General features: G+C 33.2%; 3 protein-coding genes across 6 annotated transcripts in view; 2 read left to right on the forward strand and 1 right to left on the reverse strand.

Moving 5' to 3' along the window:
* LOC111418594 (Myosin heavy chain 95F jaguar) overlaps positions 1 to 22013 on the forward strand; it is a 52258-nt gene that overhangs the window by 13965 nt on the left and 16280 nt on the right. The window contains exons 4-12 of one of the 3 annotated variants that reach the window (XM_023051158.2): positions 3121 to 3530; positions 3581 to 3738; positions 3876 to 4040; positions 4094 to 4942; positions 4994 to 5687; positions 5792 to 5833; positions 5924 to 6044; positions 6098 to 6431; positions 19646 to 19962. In XM_023051158.2, coding sequence (XP_022906926.1) covers positions 3121 to 3530; positions 3581 to 3738; positions 3876 to 4040; positions 4094 to 4942; positions 4994 to 5687; positions 5792 to 5833; positions 5924 to 6044; positions 6098 to 6431; positions 19646 to 19800 — 2928 coding nt within the window. In that variant the 3' untranslated portion in view covers positions 19801 to 19962. Of the gene's footprint in view, positions 1 to 3120; positions 3531 to 3580; positions 3739 to 3875; positions 4041 to 4093; positions 4943 to 4993; positions 5688 to 5791; positions 5834 to 5923; positions 6045 to 6097; positions 6432 to 19645; positions 19963 to 22013 lie in introns of those variants that run through there. The other 2 variants (XM_071195091.1, XM_071195092.1) reach the window with 2 other exon arrangements.
* LOC111420869 (mitochondrial ribosomal protein L33) lies at positions 19952 to 20380 on the reverse strand. Its single transcript, XM_023053915.2, has 3 exons — positions 20289 to 20380; positions 20128 to 20231; positions 19952 to 20077 (listed from the first exon to the last, which is right to left on the reverse strand). The coding sequence occupies exons 1-3, from the start codon at positions 20327 to 20329 to the stop codon at positions 20025 to 20027; spliced, it is 198 nt and encodes a 65-aa protein (XP_022909683.1). The 5' UTR covers positions 20330 to 20380; the 3' UTR covers positions 19952 to 20024.
* Positions 20530 to 21504, forward strand: LOC111420870 (transport and golgi organization 14). 2 transcript variants are annotated; one of them, XM_023053917.2, is made up of 3 exons: positions 20530 to 20946; positions 20996 to 21085; positions 21143 to 21504. In XM_023053917.2, the coding sequence occupies exons 1-3, from the start codon at positions 20652 to 20654 to the stop codon at positions 21418 to 21420; spliced, it is 663 nt and encodes a 220-aa protein (XP_022909685.1). In that variant the 5' UTR covers positions 20530 to 20651; the 3' UTR covers positions 21421 to 21504. The 2 variants fall into 2 exon arrangements, with proteins under 2 accessions (XP_022909685.1, XP_022909684.2); XM_023053916.2 differs by having other exon boundaries at positions 20531 to 20946; positions 20996 to 21504.

The following is a 22013-nucleotide window of genomic DNA, read 5'->3' on the forward strand; positions in this document are numbered from 1 at the left end:
ATTTTTCATAATTTTCGAAATTAATTGTAAAGTTTTATTCAGTTTTGTTATACTTTGACACTTAACATGCTGGTGCTCCATATGCTTACCAGCATATAATGCCAGAGTTGTTAGCGAATTTTTAAATACAAACTTTGGCAATTATCTGATACATTATTTTCCATCATAGTATGTATGGTTATCATCATAGCAACATTAACATTAATATGTATGTATATTTGAAATACATACATTAGTTTTAGATAGAACAAAAAGTGTTTTTAGTACATTAGAAGTACATTAATTTACGGTAATAATTCGAGATACTTGACGATCTCGGATATCTAGATTAATGTTATTGATTAATATTTATTAATAAACAATTTTTACATTTTTTTCAAAAATTTTCTGGTGTAAGGGTACAAAAATTTTACGCCATCGTAAAGAGAAAAGTAATCTCTATCAAATGAGCCTAACATACATTGCCATTTAAAAAATGTAAGTATTATTCGTTACTCATTTGTTTTCTGAATTAAAAACAATTGAATGCAGTCTTATTATGGAAAATCAAATATTAAACAACTTTTGTATAAAATGTTTCTTTATAAAGTTGATACCTACCAAGATATATACTATATTCCATATACATATAATGGGCACCCTGTATACAGGGTGAGTCAGAAAGAATGGGAAATCTGAATAGAGATATGATGATAGACACCAAAATATGATGATTTAACCTAACATCTCTTATATAAATGTCAGTGGTTTTCGAGGCACAGGGTGTTGAAAGTTAAATTCTTATTTCGAAATTTCATGATAATTTTGAAGCTTTTTGTGCTATTAACATAAAATTTGGTAGTTTTATGTTTTCGAGCATGAGAAATACGAATTTGAAACTGGTTTTGTTATTGCTCGTAGAGGGCGCTAGATACACACTGCTCGTTTGATAAATCAAATCATAAGTTTTTTGGCTGTCGAGCTACGACCAATAAGAGCTATAAATCACAAAGAGTATTCAATTTTACAAAAAAAAAGGTACTCTTATTTAAATCGTCTTAGTCTATCGGTTTTCGAATTATTTACTTTTAAATGTTTAAATGTATTTTTTCTTCTAAAATTTTTATTTTTTAACATAAGCAAAGTTGGCTTATTTTTCCGCTTATGTTTCGACAATTGCTTGTTAATAAAATTGTCAACATTGATCTAATTTCCGTGTGCAATAATCATTTTTACCAACAATAAAGTTATTACCAATTTGAAAATGCCACGATATAATGAGTTTTCTAATTGTGAGAAATCCAGATTTAAATCCACTGGATTTTTGAATATGGTCACAATATTTTATTGTTATTAATTAATTGTTATTGTTATCGATTATTATCGTTACTAATTGCTATTGTTACTGTGTGTTATTGATTTTAAATGTTAACCTTAAAATTACTTTGAAACAATTAAAAGCAGATAAATTGGAAGCCAGTAGACTTACGATTAGACAATGTAAGCAAGACTACCTTTTTTGTGTAGAATTGAAAGCTCCTTCAGATTTCTGGTTTTAATTCACCATACCTCAACTGACAAAATACTCATGACTTGATATCTCAAACGCACAGTGTTTTATGTTAAAGTACAAAAAGCTTCAAAATTATTAAGAAATTTCGAAATAAGAATTTAACGTTCAACACTCTGTGTCTTGAAAACCACCGACATTTGTATAAGAGATGTTAGGTTAAATCGTCATATTTTGGTGTCTAGTGTCTCAGGTATTCGGATTTCCCATACTTTCTGACTCACCCTATATATTTGTTATCAGAAGAAAATAACAAATTATTTAAAAAAAATAAAATTACTTCTAAAATCTCGAAAATAAAAGATGGAAAAGAAATTCTACCTACGCTACTGAATTCTTTGTAAAAAGTTGGCCATATAATGTTTTATTTATAATACTCCATCTTTGATAATAAGTGAGATATTCGCGATTGTCGTTTTCACAAAATTTAAATTTTTTGCCGATAGGGCGAAAACAAAAGACGATAGCTGTTCGCAGTTTTCGGCATTAGCATTTTCTCGAAAAACGAGATCATGACAAGTAAGCTACTTTTTTTTATCTCTTTTAGTTTCGGAGATAGTCTATGCGGACAACGAAATTGGTACACCCTGTACAACTCCCAAAATAAGAGAAATTGCTCAGGGTTCAATGTGCTCATCATTGTGGACCTTGTATTCGATGGTAATAACGTGTTTAAACATCCATAGACAAACATTGTCACATTGACAACTAGAAAAATTAATGACCCAATGTCACCAACTTGAACTGGTTCCATAAAATGTTACTAAAATCTCATTACAGCATCGGATGCTGTAAGGAGTCTCATTACAGCACCCGTTTGAGTACTGTTATAGCTTTCATTACCGTCGCGAATTACAAAAAAGTCTTTTATGTCCAGCTCCAACAATCATAGAATTTGATACTATTAATTATAACGCGGTCCAAGCGTTATACATCACTTGACTAAGCGACATTTTATCATTTTTAGAGATTTTTAATAAGATTTTTAAATCAAAACTCTAGATTATTTTCTTCAAGAATTTTTACACGAATCGTCATCATTTTGGCTCTAGTTTTAGTGATTCAATTTACGACTTACAGAAACAGCCTGTATAATCGTAAAACGTAACGATAGCTGTCATCAGTGTTCTGTGATAAAAATGGACACCAAACAATTTTCAATAGTTTGAGCCTGTCTATTCCGAGAAGTCTTATATTTTTAGAGAGATGAAAACGAAAATCCCGTTTTTTTTCAACATTATTCATTTGTCGCTTTGTCAAGTGATGCATAATGTGGTCCAATTGTTAATTTATTGTTATGAAGAAATTATAAACACAAAATAATCAACATTTAATTGTTTTATTATTTCATTTAATGTTTAAATGCAATATTATAATGGTACATTTGTTCAATATGTGAGCTTAAGTCGATGTGACGTTAAGTTTTTGACATAACATTAAATTAATTCTAAATGTTATTACACTGAATTTGGTCGTTTTGTTAATTTATAAACTTTAGAACACGCAGTTTTCGAAAAAATGTTGTTTGATACACTACAGCGAAATTTTTTATAAAAAAATAACTATTTTAGTATCTTAAACATGGTTGCACTCGCTATTTTACATCTTCAAAAAGCGAAAAGAATTTATCTTCCCCCCAAAAAAGTTCGGCGCATTCAAGTCAAGGTCCCCTTAAAGATAACTTATTAGACGACGTCGAAGACTTTAACAATCTAGATTTAGCGCTGGGTCGCATTGGTCTAAACGAAGAGGAACGTACACAAGTTTATGTCATGGTCGCTGCTGTTCTTCATTTAGGAAATGTTGAGTTTGAAGATGACCCAGATGATACTCGAGGGGGTTGCAGAGTTAAACAATCGAAAGAAAAATCGTTGATAATCGCCTCGAAATTATTAGGGATCGATCATGTTGAATTAAAACAAGCTTTAACATCAAGAGTTATGCAAAGTGCGAGAGGGGGACTTAAAGGAACTGTTATTATGTAATAAAAACTGAATTAATTAATTAATTATCTAATAATTTTGGTTTTAGGGTACCTTTAAAAGTTTATGAAGCAACAAATGCAAGGGATGCTTTAGCGAAAGCCGTTTATAGTAAATTATTTGATTACATTGTGATGAGAATCAATAAAAGTATTCCTTTCCAAGCTTCTAGTTATTATATTGGCGTTTTAGATATTGCAGGATTTGGTAAATAATTAATTTTTTTGAGTATTTTTTGACAGTTTATTTGACGTAAGATAACTACTTTACCGGCATTAATTAAAATGACGTTTAACGTTTTGAAAAAAAAATTAATAAATTAATTAATAATCGTTTTGTTTTAGAATTCTTTACTGTAAATAGTTTCGAACAATTCTGCATTAATTATTGTAACGAGAAACTGCAACAATTTTTTAACGAAATCATCTTGAAATACGAACAAGAAGTTTATAAACGAGAAGGTTTGAATGTTCCTGAAATTAAATACGCTGATAATCAAGATTGTATCGGTAAATTAAAAGTATTAAGTGATTTAGGAGATTCTTATTTAGCCTTGTTTTAGATTTAATCGAAAATAAATCAAACGGGATCTTTACAATACTTGATGAAGAATCAAAACTACCAAAGCCGCTTTACACGCATTTTACGACCGAATTGCACGCCAAATGGCCAAATCATTTTAGATTAGCTCTACCGAGATCGTCGCGGTTAAAAGCACATCGAAGTTTGCGTGATGATGAAGGTTTTTTAATTCGGCACTTCGCAGGGGCTGTTTGTTATCAAACGAAGCAGTTTATCGAAAAAAATAACGATGCTTTACACGCCTCTTTGGAAGGGATCATTCAGGATAGTTCAAATAAATTAATCCAATCTTTATTTGCAATGTCAAATACGCAAAAGGGAAAATTGAGTTTTATTAGCGTTGGGAATAAATTTAAAACGCAATTAGCCGAGTTAATGGAAAAATTGAGGCAAAATGGAACTAATTTTATTAGGTGTGTTAAGCCGAATACTAAAATGATCGATAGGCAATTTGATGGCCCCCTAAGTTTGATGCAATTAAAAAGCTCTGGGATGACGGTTGTTTTGGAACTGATGGAGCATGGTTATCCGAGTAGGGCTCCTTTCAATGAGCTCCATACGATGTATCAAGAATATTTACCGAAAGAACTTAAAGGGTTAAATCCGAGAGCTTTTTGCGAAGCGATTATTCACAGCCTTCGTTTATACGAGAAAGATTATAAATTTGGAATCACCAAGGTGTTCTTTAGACCGGGAAAGTATGCAGAGTTTGATAAAATTATTAAATCAGACCCTGAAAACTTACAATGGATGATTGGAAACTTGAAACAATTCTTGGTGAAATCGCGCTGGTGGAAAGCGCAATTCACAGTTTTAACAACAATTAAATGTAAAATTTAATTTAATTATTTTTATTTAAAATTAATGAATTTGTTTTTAGTGAAGTATAAAATCCTTTATCGAAGACAAGCCTTAATAACAATGCAAAAACACGTTCGAGGTTATTTAGTGAAAAAGCGTTACGCGGCGAGATTAAAAGTATTCAGAAAAATCAACGCGCTCAACCAAAAAATGATCGAATTGGAATCGATCGCGTCCCAACTAAAAAAAGAAAAAGACGCAAGCATAAAAGAAATCAACAATTTAAAACAAGACCTCCAAAACGCCTCGCAAACCATCAAAAACAACGATAAAATCACCGTGAAAGACGTTGAAAACCTTTATGTACAAGCAGTGAATAAAGTTAACGCCCAAATGGCGACTTTACACAAACGCGTTCAAGACCAAAAGAACGCCGAGGAGCAAGAACGCATCCGCAAATTACAAGAGGAGATGGAACGTGAGCGAAAACGAAAAGAAGAGGAGGAACGATTACGCAAAGAAGAGGAGGAAAATCGGCGAAAAAAAGCCGAGATGGAAACGCGCAGAAAAAAAGAAGAAGAAGAACGTCGCGTTCAAGAAGAAGCCGAAAGAAAAGCCGCGGAGGCTTTGAGAATTCAACGAGAGAGAGAGGCCGATGAAGAAATGAAATTGCAACAACAACTAGAACAAGAACGGCAAGATCATGAATTAGCTTTGAGATTGGCACAAGAAAGTAATGGGCAACTCGAAGAGAGTCCCGTACCGATTAGAAAGTACGTAAACCATAAAATAACTTTTGGGGTGTTCCGTTTTACACTTAGCTTTTTATTTGTTTGGTGATCGTTAAATATGTGTGCTTCTTTATTTCATGCCTCAGCGGAACCGTGGACACAACACGACAATCCTACAAACTCATCAGGTACATCCACACAAAAAAGACACAATCAAAAAATAAATAAATGTTGCAACGTCAAAATAAATCAAATCTTAATTAACATTTTATATCTAGATCGGAAGCCGTTCAAAACAAACAAGCGGAATTAAGCAAGGGTAAATACGATTTATCCAAGTGGAAATATTCCCAATTAAGAGATACGATCAATACATCTTGTGATATTGAATTATTAGAGGTAAAATAAAATTGAAATATAAATAAATTTAGTAATAAAAAATTAAATTTTAGGCTTGTCGGCATGAATTTCATCGTCGCCTAAAAGTCTATCACGCATGGAAAGCAAAGAATCGTAAACGAACGACGATGGATGAAAACGAGAGGGCCCCACGTTCCGTGATGGACGCAGCGGCTAAAACGCCAAAGATCCAACAAAAACAAAACATCCTAAATAACGATAACAGCCAAAGGTATTTTCGTATACCGTTTGTAAGACCCGCGACGATTTCTTCGCCTCAAGATCCGACTGGTAAACGAGGATGGTGGTATGCACACTTCGATGGGCAATACGTTGCGAGGCAAATGGAATTGCACGCGGAAAAGCAACCGGTTTTACTCGTTGCGGGTAATTATTTAAATTTAAAACATTACATATATGCATATAATTCAACAATCATTATGTCGCTTAAAAATCGATAATTTTAATCGACGGGAAATCACTCAAGTAAGCTGTTACAAATAAAGAAAAAGCGCGGAAAAGTGTAGAACTTACCGACAAATCACTTTAAAGTTTCAACATGACGTCATTTTTTGTGACGTAATTTACACCCTGTATATTTTCGCTGCACATTTGGTTAAAACGCATATTTTTGGGTGTAATACGATTTTTTCTTAGGTTTTCGACGCACAATGACTAAAATGTTATTTACCATCTATGAACTAAAGATAACCTAAAATTTATACCTGATGCCTTACCCCCCTTGTAAAGTATGGCTAATATGACTAACGTATGACTACGTTAGCAATAAGTCTAGTATAAGTATAGTGATCATTTATTTTTATCTGGTGGGTGCAGGTTAACAACAAAATCTTGGTTTTACGTTTCCATAAACTTTATTATATTAATTACACTTAAACTTAATACATATAAATTGCGATTAGTTATGTAGAGAACTGTCTCTACATAACTAATCGCAATTGTATAACTCTGTATAACTCTATACAGGGTCATCCACGACGACCGTCCATTAAAACTTTACAGGGTTCTGGCCAAAACAAAAATTTGAAAATTCAGATTTAAGTATTATTAATTGCGTTCTCTTCGACTAAAATATTTTTAGATTTCTAGCACTTCCGGTTATACCGGAAGTCGCCACCTACTCTATTTTTTTAAATGGAACACCCTATATATTTTTACATATTTGGATTTGTCTGTTTTCGAGGTTTATGACTAACTTTACTTTTTGCAATTTGATTCGGCCGTTCTCGAGTTATTCGAATTATTCTAGAAAAATCTGCTCCAGCAGACATTTGTTCAAAAAATCAGAGAACACTCGATTTTTGGGATATCAATTTAGGATTCAGAACATGCGTAAGCAACGTGATGGAGTATGTTTTGGTGCCGAGTATGGCTGTCTAGAACGTTTGATCACTATACTACGGCACGTTAACTTTTCGAAATTTGGAAATACCATAACTTCATTTTTTTAAATGGCGCCCCCCATATTTTATTACTTAGTCGTCTTCGGTGTCTCATTTTACATCTTTTATATCCCATATGTCCTATACCTAACATTTATAGTTTGGGAGATAATTAGGGTTTTTTAAAAAATTCACACATATATCGATATTTAACGTAGTGTGCCATGAATACCTAGTGTGACCTAGTGTACAACCATATAATAATAATGCCTTTTATTAATTGAAATCATACAGGGCGTAGTTAAGGACCTAAGTCCTTCTCTTCCACTCAACCCTGTTTTATACACAAACATAAACCAAAAAAAAACAGAAAATTAATAAACAAATGAAAAAAAAAACAAGTATTCTTAAAAATAAAACCAAAAGACAAAGAGTTATAAACTAAAAATAACTAAAGAAAACTAATCTATAATACGGAAAAACAAAACAAAAATATTCCCTTTTCTATATCTTGCCTACATCTTACGTTAAAATTTTAATTATAGTGCTCACTCATCATAACAAAGTCTGTTCACTGAATAAAACAGATCTCAAGTTGCGTGCAAATACTGCTGGTGGTGCCGATTTCAAAGTTCCCGGTAGGGGATTGTAAAGCTTCGGGAGGGTGAAAGAAAATGATCTTTGAAATAGTGCTGTTGCATGCTGCGGAGGAGAAATTAGACCCTTATTTCTAACATTTAGATTGTGGATATCCGTTCTGAACCTTATCTTATCACTTAAATAACGTGGTTCTCGCAACATTAAAAGTTTATGATAAAAAGTAAACAATCTAAACTTTCTTCTATTAGCCATGTTTAACCAGCCAGCAACCTGTAACATATGAGAAACATGTTCTCGTCATCTAAGTTTATAAATCATTCGTACACAGGAATTTTGTACACGCTGTATTCGACATGCCGTATCAGTATCAAGACAAGGACCATATAAAGTACTACCATAATCAAAATAACTAAGTATTAACCCATTAACGGCCAAAGGTGCGTAGACGCACCTTTTCGTATTTTTTTTTTTTTTCAATCTAAATTAAAACAAATTTTTGCTATTTATTTCATTAAACCATTAGTATTAAGTCTAAAGAATCTTGTAAAATTGTTAGTGTTAACAAAATGCACTGTATTATATTTAAAAAAAAATATAAAGTATTGCTAATTTCGGGTGCAACAGCATTGACTTAGAAAAAATAACAAAATTTGTTTATACATTAATTATAACAAAACTGTTTCTATGGCAAACACTTCCCAAAATGTTGTTTTAAACATGGTAGAAATATATTTATTTTATCATAAACGAAACCAGTGCGAGATAATCGGCTGGCAAACTGTTCAATCGAAACAAAGAAAGTTATGAAGAAAAAATAACGAGGTTCGTATATTTGTGTATTTGATCCCAATTTGGAAGTATTAGTGGTACAGTGGAACGACAATTCGGTCGTCACAGTAATTACCAATGTTTGTAAAGTACTCCCTTTTGCCCAGGCTACACGGTATAACAGAAAAGAACATAAAGAAGAAACAATTCCACAACCCCACGTAATAGCAGACTATAATAAATACATGGGAGGAGTTGATCTTCACGACAATGGCATTGCTAATAACAGAATCAAAATAAGAGGGAAAAAATGGTGGTGGCCATTGTTTATCAACATGATAGAAAGCGTAGTAGTCGACAGCTGGAAAATTTTTAAAATGGCAAACAGATCTAAAATGTCGCAATTACATTTTCGCTCCTCATTGGCTATAAGTTTGATGAAATTCGAAGGCCAATCTGAATTAACAAATGTTAACCCTTCTTCTTCTCACGGTAGAACATCGAGGCAAAGTTTACCGCAAGAGATAAGACTCGACAACATAGGGCATATAATAAAAAAATCAGAAGCCAATTTGAGAAAAAAGTGCAAAGTCTGCAAAAGCCATACAATATACTGAATATACTTTAGCAAAAAATGTAAAGTACATCTGCACGCTGATTGTTTTGAATATTTTCATATTAATGTATAATTTCAGTTATTAAATTACTCTTATTTTCCAAAGTTAGAATAAATTATTTTTTTTCTAAATGACACGATTATTTGCCAAAGGTGCGTATACGCACCCCCATTTATTTAAAGCATAATTGATTTTTTTTAGATCATACTTCAAAATTATCTTATTTAAGATAGTTTAAGAAATACTCAATCAATTTTTAAAAATAAAAACGCATTTTTGTAGTCGTGGCCATAAATGGGTTAAACTGTCGCATAATCTTATCTTATTTGATGTCGTCAACAAATATCTACTAGCATATATCATTTTCAGAGTAGCAAACAATTTCCCAACTTTACTAGTAATATGTTCACGGAATCTTAAATCGCTATCAAGCATTAAACCCAAGTTGCGAGACGTGTCACTGACCTTTATTGGTTTCTTGTTAATATTTACGAAGAAACAGGTAGCATACTTCATACGTGTTTTTTGTCTCCCAAATAGCATCACCACAGACTTGTCTGGGTTTATATACATTATTACTTTTTCAATTACCTTTGATATTTCCGGCAAAATACTAATTGGTCTCAATTCATTATATGTCTTGGGGAATGTCTTCTTTGGTAATGGTGTCACTAGTGCCGTTTCCCAACTCCCAACACGATGAAAATACTGAGTTCGTCAAGCAAAAATTGACTATATGTGTAACGAATGGTAAAAAAAAATATGAAGTGGCCTTTTGAAAATTTGCAGACTTCTGATGTTTGATGCCAGCTTTTTACTAAAATATTTTCAGGTTCCGGGTACTTGCAGTTACACCGAAAGAGGTGACAATTTTCATTTTTCAAATGGAATACCCTGTATTTCATTACATTTTTTTAATTTTTGTTCAATTTTAGGCCACTTGTATGTTGCAACCGATACGTACGCGCAATTACTTGGTTGCACTCTCCATAAATTATTATCAACTTCAAATAATCCTCATTACTAAATTCCAAACGTGGCATTTCTTGAGAACAGATCACTACAAAAAGTAACCTAGTCATCACACCAACAGAAATAAACCATAGCTTTTGCTTACTGATCCTCTGATAATACATAACCACAACAACATTCCCAACACAAATTTTTTTCCGGCGGTCAAAGTAGATGATTTATAAATTATAAAAAGTAACGTTGTAGTTGACATTGAAAAATGTTATAAAACTCAGGGTCTTCCATTTGAAATATGAAAATTGTCACCTCTTCCGGTGTAACCACAAGAACCTGGAACCTGAAAATACTTTAGTTAAAAAGCTGGCATCAAACATCACAAGTCTGGAAATTTTCAAACCTCCACTTCATTCGGTTATTCACTAGGTCGCACTAGGTATTCATGACACATTAGGTTAAATATAGATATCGATATGATGTGTGTGCATTTTTCAAAAAAACCCTAATCATCTCCCAAACCATAAATGTTAGGTATAGGACATATGGGATATAAAAGATGTAAAATGAGACACCGAAGACGACTAAGTAATAAAATATGGGGGGTGCCATTTAAAGAAATAGAGTTATGGTACTTTCAAGTTTCGAAAAGGTAACGTGCCATAGTAAAGTGACCAAACGTTCTAGACAGCCCTACTCGGCACCAAAACATACACCATCATGTTGCTTAAGCATGTTCTGAATCCTAAATTAATATCCCAAAAATCGAGTGTTCTCTCATTTTTTGAACAAATGTCTGCTGGAGCAGATTTTTCTAGAAAAATTCGAATAACTCGAGAATGGCCGAATCAAATTGCAAAAAGTAAAGTCATTCATAAACCTTGAAAACAGACAAATTCAAATATGTAAAAATATACAGGATGTTCTATTTAAAAAAATAAAGTAGGTGGCGACTTCCGGTATAACCGGAAGTGTTAGATATCTGAAAATATTTTAGTCGAAGAAAACGCAATTGATAATACTTAAATCTGAATTTTCAAATTTTTATTTTGGCCAGAACCCTGTAAAGTTCTAATGGACGGTCGTTGTGAATGACTGTATAGGGAGCCTTGCTCCGCGTGAATTGAAGGAGTGCTATTTCGTTGCGTGTTAAATCGAGACTCAATGAATGACTGATACGAATTGAGCTCGCAGGTTCCTTCTTTATTTAAGGTCATAACTAAAAAACCCTTACCTAAACACTTAAATATACAGGGTGGGCAATTTTGGGTGTTACCTATTATAGGCTATCTCAGAAACTATAAGAGATACGAAAATTTTTCCTGATTTCAAAAAATGCTCATATTTCGTTTATTTTTCAAATTAGAGAAATGGGGTTGATACGTTCTTAAGACACTTTTTTAAGTAGAATATACTGCCGTTGAAAAATTTTAAACCTACTTCATGATTTTTGAGATACAACACAAAGTTGTGTTTTTTTAAATACGAACTATACTTGATTATGATGTTACTGAAAAAAGCATACTTTTAGCTTTCCAATGATGTATCGCATGTATGGTGTCTTTGCAGAAAATTAGAAGCGTTAATTATCAATTCCAAAATAGTAAGTGCCATGGTTCAAAATTTTGATTATATTAGGCGTGTCCGGACAATAAATACTACCTAGTGGCTATAATATATGGTTTTGTACGAATATGACAGAATAAAGTTGGTTTTGTACCAACGTATAAAAACTTTGAATAGTTAATTTAAATTTCCCATCATCTTATCCCTGACTTTGTTCACCAATAAAAAATGGTTAGCAAGTAAAATTTGTTTATTAAAAATACAAGAAATATATTAATTAATGAATAATTAAATATGGACAACTTCAGGAACTAAACAGTCACAAACTGTCATCTTCTTTTACTAAACTTACTGGTTGTACGGTTAGAACAGTTCGGAATCAATGAATGAAATCTTCGCTAGTATTTTCCCAGTTTTCCCCAAACATAAGATTTAGAAGTTTTTTTATATCAGCAATCTTTTCTTTTGAAATTGGGTGAGATAGAGGAAAATTAAAGATCATAAACTGAGAGCGGACTTTCCATTGATATATATGAAGACTTATGTATCATCTTGAAAGCGGACTCCAATATATTCTATATTTAATTTTATCGTTTTATTTAAAGATTATGCGGAACTTCTTAAACGGGAAACTTGTTTCGTAAAATTCATGAATGAAATGACAAGTAAACTCACGTTGCTATAGTAACTAATTGTAAGTAGCGTTATTTAGCGTTTTGCTCGCCTACTATAATTAAAAATTTGAATTTTAATCTTTAATATTTAAAAATTGAAAAATAACGCTTATTTTCTGCAGATACATCATGCGTGCGATACATCATTGGAAAGCTAAAAATATGCTCTTTTCAATAACATCATAATCAACTATAGTTTGTATTTAAAAAAATACAACTTTATGTTATATCTCAAAAATTATCAGCTATATTTAAAATTTTTCAACGGCAGTATATTCTACTCAAAAAAGTGCCTGTAGAATGCATTAACCTCATTTCTCTAATTTCAAAAATAAATGAAATATGAGCATTTTTTGAGCATTTTGTGCGTTACATTGCTTTTCGACTACTGACGCTACTGACTTCCTGCCTAGGAAAGTCGGCTCGTCCCAAGGTTAATTGTCCCAATATTAAAGGTTGTCTAAGTTCCTATAATGCAATGCTTTGATTTTAGTTTGTGGGCGAGGGGCAAGAGCAGGAGTGTTTCGTGACGTAAGCGATCACGAATTGCGCACGCACCCTCATGGCCATGTGGTGCTCCATGCATTTGTTTAATTTGAATTGCTTGGCGGTATTATTTTCCACATGTGACGTAATGCGCAGTATGGTTGCGTACGAACCTAGACAACCTTTTATATATAAACCTTGGGCTCGTCCCACTCTGGAAAGCCTTCAAGGACAAATCCTACATCTTGGCCATCTTGCAAAGCATTCGTCTGGAATGGACTGTCCAGACACCAGGGCTTCATGAAATCAGCGCTGCTGAACGTTTTTCGGGGACCCTCGTAGTTACCAACTTTTTCCACCTCGTAGCGATCAAGACCAGTTCCTACTCTATACGGACCTAGAAATTTTGGCAACAACTTAGATTCATTTTGAAATTGCGTGCGCTTTATGGCCACGAGATCGCCTATAAGATAGTTTCTGGCAGGTTTTCTTTTTTTATTATAATTTCGTCGATTTTCTTGTTGGATTTTGATGATCTGCTTTTTAGCCTCTCTTCTCAAATTCTCTCGATCCTTATTGAATTCCTGAACATATTCCTCCTCAATTATCTCTCTTAACCGGAGTTCTTCAGGCTGTTTCATTGGTACACCAAATATCAGCTGAAAAGGTGTGCTATTCACACTTCTTTGAAATGTGCTGTTTATAGCTTCTTGTACTTTCTTAACGTATTTGTACCAATTTTTTGGTTTTTCAATCGTTAATTTGGAGAGTACGGGGATGATTATTCGATTTATTCGCTCAACTTGTCCGTTTCCACGCGGAACACCCGTTGTAATTGTTACGTGTCTAATATGTTCTTGCATGCAATAATTGTTAAATTCTCGTGATGTAAAAGCGGTTCTCGATCCGAAATTATTACTGCTGGATTTCCAAATGTTGTTTTTTGTAATTCTAATTTGTCTAAGACTTCCTTTATTGAAGTAGTTTTTGTGGGGTAATCCATACAAATTTGGTGAAGGCGTCGATGACAGCAAACAAATATTTATAGCTTTTACAGGTTTTCGCCATCGGACCCAGATGATCGATATGATATGTGTGTAAGGGGACATCACCCTTCTCTATTGGATTTAATAATCCTTCGGCTTTTCCTGATTTTCTTTCCATTAAAATGCATCGTATGCAATTTTGTATAATCTTCTTAATTTTTTTGTCTAAGTTAGGTATGTAATAATCTCGTTTGATTAACTCACTCGTTTTTTTCAAAGCAAAGTGACCATTTTCATGAGCCTCTCGTATTATGTGCGGTTCCATCCATATCTTTATACAAAATGTTCTTCACCACCTCACAATTTTCATACCTGCCACTCTCCAAAAAATTTTTTTTCGCCACCATTTCCAAAAATCCGGATTCAATTATCATAGTTATTGGATTTCGACTTAGAGCATCGCAATGCTTCATTCTATGTCCTGATCTATGCTCAATCGTATAATCAAACTCTTCCAACAAAAGCGCCCATCGTGCGACTCTTGTGCAAAGATCTTTCTTTTGCATTGTGGCTGCAAAAGCTGCACAATCTGTTAAGATTTTAAAATGGTTGCCCAATAAATAAACGCAAATTTTTTTCAACGCCTCTACTATGGCAGGTAAATCGAGCTCATAACTATGATATTTTTTCTGCGCGTCAGTAGTTTTTCTACTCCTGTAATAGATTGGATATAATTTTCCGTCATTTGGATTCGTTTGCAATAATACGGCTCCAAAGCCATCTTTACTCGCATCTACGTGGAGTTCCGTTTCGTTGTCATAATTGGAAATTTTTAGTACTGGTTCATTAGTTAATTTTTCTTTCAGTTGTTCAAATGCTTGCTCTTCATCTTTTTCAACTACAAACCTTTTGCCTTGTTTTAATAAATTCGTTAAAGGTTTCGCTATTAGTGAGTAATCAGCGATATATTTTCTATAGTATCCAGTAAGTCCCAGAAAACTTTGAACTTTCTTTACCGTCGTTGGTTTCGAAAAATTTATAATGGCCTTGATTTTGTGTTTCGCTGACTTGACAGAATCTTTAAGGAACTGACATTTCGACGATTTAAATTCTAATCCATTTTCCATTGCCGTGATTAAAACTCTTTCCAACCTCTCAAATTCTTCGTTGACGTCTTTGACAGGAAGAGGACTAAATGAAGGACAAATGTGAGTACTGCCATCCTTCTTCTTCACGAGTACAATACGGCTTGCAAAGTCGGATGTACTTTCTCTAATTATTCCATCGTTCAACCATTCTTCGATTTGTTTATTTACCTCATGTTTTTCTGGCATTGATAATCTTCTCGGCGTCTGGTAAACTGGTATCTCGTCTTGTAGAATAATTTTAGTTTGCACGTTTGCCGATGGTGAACACTTTTCCGGTTTGTAATTTTCGATTAATTGTTCAACTTCGTCATAACTTCAACATTCATTTTATACGGATGCAAAATCTTTTTGAAAATCGACTTGATCAGAGCGTATCATCAGATATCGGTAGATGAAGAGAACATACTAAAAACAGCTATAACAACCTCTTTCGGTCTTTTCGAATTCGTTCGCATGCCTTATGGCCTTCGAAATGCAGCGCAAACATTTCAAAGGTTCATCAATGAAGTACTTTCAGGACTAACTTTCATTTTTGTTTAGACATATACTTCATTTAAAACAATTGCTTCACAGATTAAGTTCCTACAATATCAATATCCAACCCAAAAAATGCATTTTCGGTGTTAAATCATTCGACTTTGTTAGTCATCATATTTCACCCGATGGCATTCGACCATCCCAATAAAGAATCACAGCGATAACACATTTTCTAAAACCAACGACTCCAAAAGAGTTACAAAGAGTTTTGGGAATGTTAAACATCCACCACAGATTCTTACCTAACATTTCAAATATTCTTGATCCCTTATACACACTTTCAAAATCACTTCACTATCAAAAACAAAAAAACCATCTCGTCAACTTCTTGGACACTGCATCACGACAACGCTTTTTCTTCAGCCATAGATCTTCTGTCAAAATTTATCTGTCTAGGCCATCCTTCTTCACATGGTATCCTATCATTGTCAACAAATGCATCTAACACAGGAATGGGAGCTGTTTTAACACAAACTATCAATGAAAAATCTCAATCAATATCATTCTTTTCCAAAAAATTTACTTCATGCCAAACCAAATATTCAACTTTTGATAGAGAACTATTAGCAATCTACTCTGCCATCAAATTTTTCAAACATTCTTTACATGGAAATCAATTTACGGTATACATGGTGTCTCTTTCAAGGTAAAGCTACCACAAGTGGTATAAAGCCAGCAGATTTTGAAGCTACAAATGAGCAGTTCTTAAATATTCTGACGGAAATAAATAACTATTTTATAAATATTTGTCAAAATATTGATAACAATGTTGGTCACCACCTAAATATTCACTATCAATCGTCAGTGGGCCACACTTTTTCATTATATTTAACGGACAAAATTGAACTCCTACTAATAATAAATAATTTAAATAACACAACGGCAACGGGTGAAGATGAAATACCTACGAGCGTGCTAAAGCATTCTGCAAGGTACTTAATGAAACCGCTAATGCATTTAATTTATTTATTTATTAATATAGCTAACAGGCAACAAAGACCCAAATACAAGCTACAAACAGTAGACTTAAATATAAACAAAACAATCTGTGCTGTGTTTAAGAAGAAAAAAAATAACATAAAACTAACATACAGTCGAAGAACTCACGCTCATGTGTATAAAGCCGAACAACAAAAATAAAAGAATATAAACATAATAAAAATAAAATTCACCGTGGCCCCGGGTGACCTCGCATCTCAAATGTACCGTTTAGAAGATTTCTCCGTAATTCACGAATAGTTATTCCAAATATGTCCATACCGACAACACTGTCAGCAAGTCTCATGACTCCACGCATCGGCGAATAAAAGTGATAATTCGACGCAGACATCCCCAAAGCAAATGTTAACACACTTCTGTGGCTATAACTCGGAACGTTTATATTTATAATTGATAATAAATATAGTGCATCTATTCTGGAGTGAATTATGTTATGCAAAAAAATAATTGAGTGTACTAACTGTGTAGAAAACTTTAAAATCGTCCGCAAATACCAAACATTTGTTATGACGAATACATTCCGGTAAATCATTGATAAAAATTAGGAACAGCAATGGTCCCAAATTAGAGCCCTGAGGTACCCCTGAAGTGGCAGTATATATGCGTGACTTACAATTATTAAACACCACATGCTGTTCTCGCATACACAAATATGAGGACATAACCCTAAGCAAGTGATTCGACAATCCCAACCTTCCCAACTTCCTGATCAATGTATCATGATGAACCGTGTCAAACGCCTTCGCAAAATTCGTATAAACGACATCCAATTGCTGTCCTGAGTTCATTGCCTCAGCCGCATCATGCGTCAAAGAAACCAAATTGGTTACCGTAAAGCGGTGCGGGACGAATCCATGCTGTGATATGCTTAAAAACGGTTTAAAATGATGCCAGAGATGTTTATATATAATAGTTTCAAAAATTTTACTTGGTATATTAATGAGAGCTATTGGTCGGTAATTTTCAACTTTCTCCTTATTACCATTTTTAAAAATTGGGCAAATTTTTGTAGAAATTAATGATAACTATCGTCCAATAGCACTCATATTGAATCTTGCAAAAAATTATGAGAAGCCTGTACACAACAATTATAATTACAAATTATAATAATAATTATAAATTATTTAAAGAAATATATCAAAATGATTTTCGGAAGGGAAGATCCACCGAACTTGCGCTGTTTCAACTGTTGGAAAATATCATCTTGGGATTAAATGGAAAACAGGGCACAACAGCATTGTTCATGGATCTTACAAAAGCCTTTCATAGAGTACATCATTCAATCCTTTTGACCAAGTTGGAGAGACTTGGCTTTAGAGGTGTTAGCTTGTCATGGATGAAATTCTATCTATCACGGAGGTTACAATGTTTAGTTGCCCACAATGAACAGAGAACAGAAATAAGATCAGCTTGGAGGGAAGTCAAGCTGGAGGTACCTCAGGGTTTCATATTGCGTCCGCTATTGTTCCTCCTGTATGTGAATGACTTACCACGTGTAATGAACAACATTTCGATAATGTTTGCGGATGACACAACGACCGTGGCGAGGTATAGCACTGATTATGAAATCCTGAAATCTCATACTGTGGATCTGAATACACTTGCGGATTGGTTTGAAGTGCACAACATAAAGTTAAGTACAAAAAAGAATAATTATCACTTATGCTCTGACCAAATCAAGGCGATTTCGTTTCTGGGTTGGAAAATGAATCCTGGACTGTCTTGGACCGATCATATTGATTTCGTTGCTGGCAAGATCAGTAATTTCTGCCATTCGGATTATTTCCAGATCAGCTGGCATTGAGGCAGCATTAAATGTCTATTATGCATATGTTCATTCCTTGCTAAGATATAGAGTTGTCTTTTGGGGCCGTCGTGTCGGTATAGATACTATCAGATTCATACTACAGAAGAGGTGTGTAAGAGCAATCTTTGGTCTAAAAAATACTTATAGCTGTAGAAGTTACTTTAAAATACCTACCTTGTATGGAATTTATATTCTTGAATGTGCCATATTGGTTAGGAAGAATTACTATGAACTTTTCAAAAAATATGAATTATTACATCTTCGAGACACACGCGGGAAGGTGAATCTGGTGCCACCAAAAATGCACCTTAATAAGATTCAGAAGACGGCTCTGTACCAGAGTATCAAGATCTACAATCACATTTCGGAGGGTACAAAAATCCTGCTAGTTCCAGCATTCTGGCGAAGACTGAGAGCTATTGTCACGGAAAATCCGATGTATACATTAACATGTTTTTCCAATTTAATGTTTGAATTCAATTTGTATTATATTACAATGTAATTATTGTTAAATTGATGCACTCTACGCTTTTTTGGTAAAATGGGGGGAAATAAAGTATTACTATTATTAATGTTATACCTTGCTATACCTACTAGTGACACTAGTAGGTAGCAAGGTCTATAGAATATAAGGTTACCCAATTCCGATTTTCCTCCTCTGAGAAGCAAGGTGAGTCACTGACATAGTTTAAATATTTTATATAGACTGTACCACAGTATAGGCTATCTTTTACTCTAACTGTATCGAACCAGTGACGTCAATCTGCGGGGTAATAACCGATACTACAGAGGCATAGGGAATCAATCCTTATATTCTATAGATCTTGGTAGGTAGCGCTAGTTAGCATAAGATAAACTTGCCGCTAAATCTGAATGTCACAAAACGTGACGTCACATCAAAACGTTAATGTGATTTTTCAGTACGTTCTACACTTTCTTTTTATTTGTAACATGTTTTTTGGGTCATTTCACATTGATTATCGTCGATTTTTAAGCTACATAATGATTCTTGAAGTTTTCTAACTAAAATATCAATTTTTACAGGAAAAGATGATATGCAAATGTGCGAGTTATCCTTAGATGAAACTGGGTTAACTCGCAAACGAGGAGCTGAAATTCTTGAGAACGAATTTAATAGGGAATGGGAGAAAAACGGTGGAGCACCCTATTCCCGACCTGCGGATAGAAAAACAAATTAAAAGAATTATTTAAAATAAATATTAGCCTAGGAGATAAATTTATTTTTTTTGGGGGGAATTTATTAAGTGTTATCTTTTAAGCAAATCTTATTGCTTTTGCAGTATTAAAATAGGTAGTTACTATGTTTATTTTTTTTTGAAAAATAAAATATTAAAATTAAATTGTTTTATTACTATTATTATTACATCACAAACTCTATGTTTTAATATTGCCCAAAAACATATTATTTAATACTCCTAATTTTCTTCTTTTCTCTGTATAAACTCGTTCGTTGAACTACAAATAAAGTTTCAATAAACATAATTATTATACAAATATAAACTTACTGAAAGGATCGAATTTTATAACCTCTAATTTATCTGCCAAACGATCCCGAATTTTATTAAAAGTGTGCCCACTCACCATACTTTCCATTTGCACCATAATACTCCTAAACAATTAAAAATTAATTAATGTAAGTATAATTAAGTTTATTTCATTTACTTACTTGCTTTTAACTCGTTTTAATAAAACGTTTGTTAAGAACATTTTTTTAGGTTAATTTTTATCTGTCACTAAACACTACTACCAACCTATTTCTTACCATCAAATTAATTTATTTTATTATTAATTTATTAATAATATTAAAAATGATTTATAAACATCTCAGATATTATTAAAATTAAAATCGAAATTAATATTAATTAATTAATTTAATAACGAAAATTTAAATAAAAGTATTACCAATCGTTTTTACACGTCATGTGGATTTGACGCTTGCCGCATGATTCTGGTCCCTACAAAGTGATGAAATGGGCTGTAATAAGAATATAAGTGATTTCGGTGCGTTAAGAACTAAATATCCTTAGCGATGGAGAAAAAGGAGCTCTTCTACCGCCTGGTTTTACTCCTTTTACACGCGGTGGTCGATTTATTCGACTTTATTCGTTATGCCTGGGTGTACCTGCGGTTGAAGATCTCCGATTTTCGTTTGAAATACGCTGAAATACGAAGTTTTGAAGCTCAAACTAGGAAGCTAAATAAACTACCAAAGCATTTAACCGTGCTTCTTGGTGTTGAAGAACCAAGCATCAAAGATTTAGCTAATTTTATTTTTTGGTCTGTCAGTGTTGGAATTCCTTATATTAGTTTTTATGATCATAAAGGTAATAACTATTTAGGAAAGATGTGTTGATAAAATCAAATTGTTTCTAGGTTTATTAAAGAAGAGGATTGACTGTTTTAAAAGTGAAGTGAATAAATGGGAAGGAATACATTTTTTATTTCACCATGAGGATAGTATAGGTTATAAAAATGGTTTTAGTGGGAAAAAAATTCATATTAAGCTTTTATCGTCTACAGATGGTCGAAATAAGGTGGCGGAAAAATGTAGGGAATTCGTTTCGATAAAAAATTTCGATGTGCAATACATCGATGCGGTTTTACGGGAATCTTTTGAATTCCCAGATCCTGATTTGGGGGTTTATTTTGGGAAAAGTTTTCGTTTATACGATTATCCCCCATGGCAAATTGCGGTCACTGAATTTGTAAATATTCCTACTCATTATAATTGTCATCGTAAACAATTCCTTGAATTATTATTAAGGTACGATAAATGTGAACAGAGGCTTGGAAAATAATTATAAATATTTAGGATTTAAGTATAAATAAAGTAAGTGTACAAATTTCTTATGTATATTATGTAATAAATCAAGTGATTAAAAGAGACTTTTTTTAATACATAAAATTTATTTGTTTATGTAAATTTATTTATTTTTATCGTCTATATTTAATACACGCATTTATTGTAATCAATTTTTGAATACAGTTAATTTAAATCTAAATGAGGCGAAATCTATTTCGTAATAAAAACAATGTTGAAATTATATTTTCGCTCACCGCATGTGTTTGAAATTGCAAAAAACAAGATAAGTTCATCACTACTAATAGTGCAAAAAGTCAAGGCCTCTCACTTTTGAGATCGATATCTTCGCAACCGCTCGATAAACGCAATTATATGACAGATTTTGGTTACAACCGTCTTGAAATCCACCCAGCTGCTTTCGGCATAACGACGTCCAACTAAATTGCGATTTTCCGCGATACTATAATATAGTTCATACTTGGGTATAGTATACAGGTGTCCCGTTAAGAGTACGGAGCGGCTGTATCTCGACAACGGTAAAGCCTAGAGGTTTGGGAAAAAATCCTTATGAGCAAACGCGTGCACCGC

The sequence above is a fragment of the Onthophagus taurus genome, chromosome 3, assembly GCF_036711975.1.
Source record: "Onthophagus taurus isolate NC chromosome 3, IU_Otau_3.0, whole genome shotgun sequence".
Taxonomy (NCBI): Eukaryota; Metazoa; Arthropoda; class Insecta; order Coleoptera; family Scarabaeidae; genus Onthophagus; species Onthophagus taurus.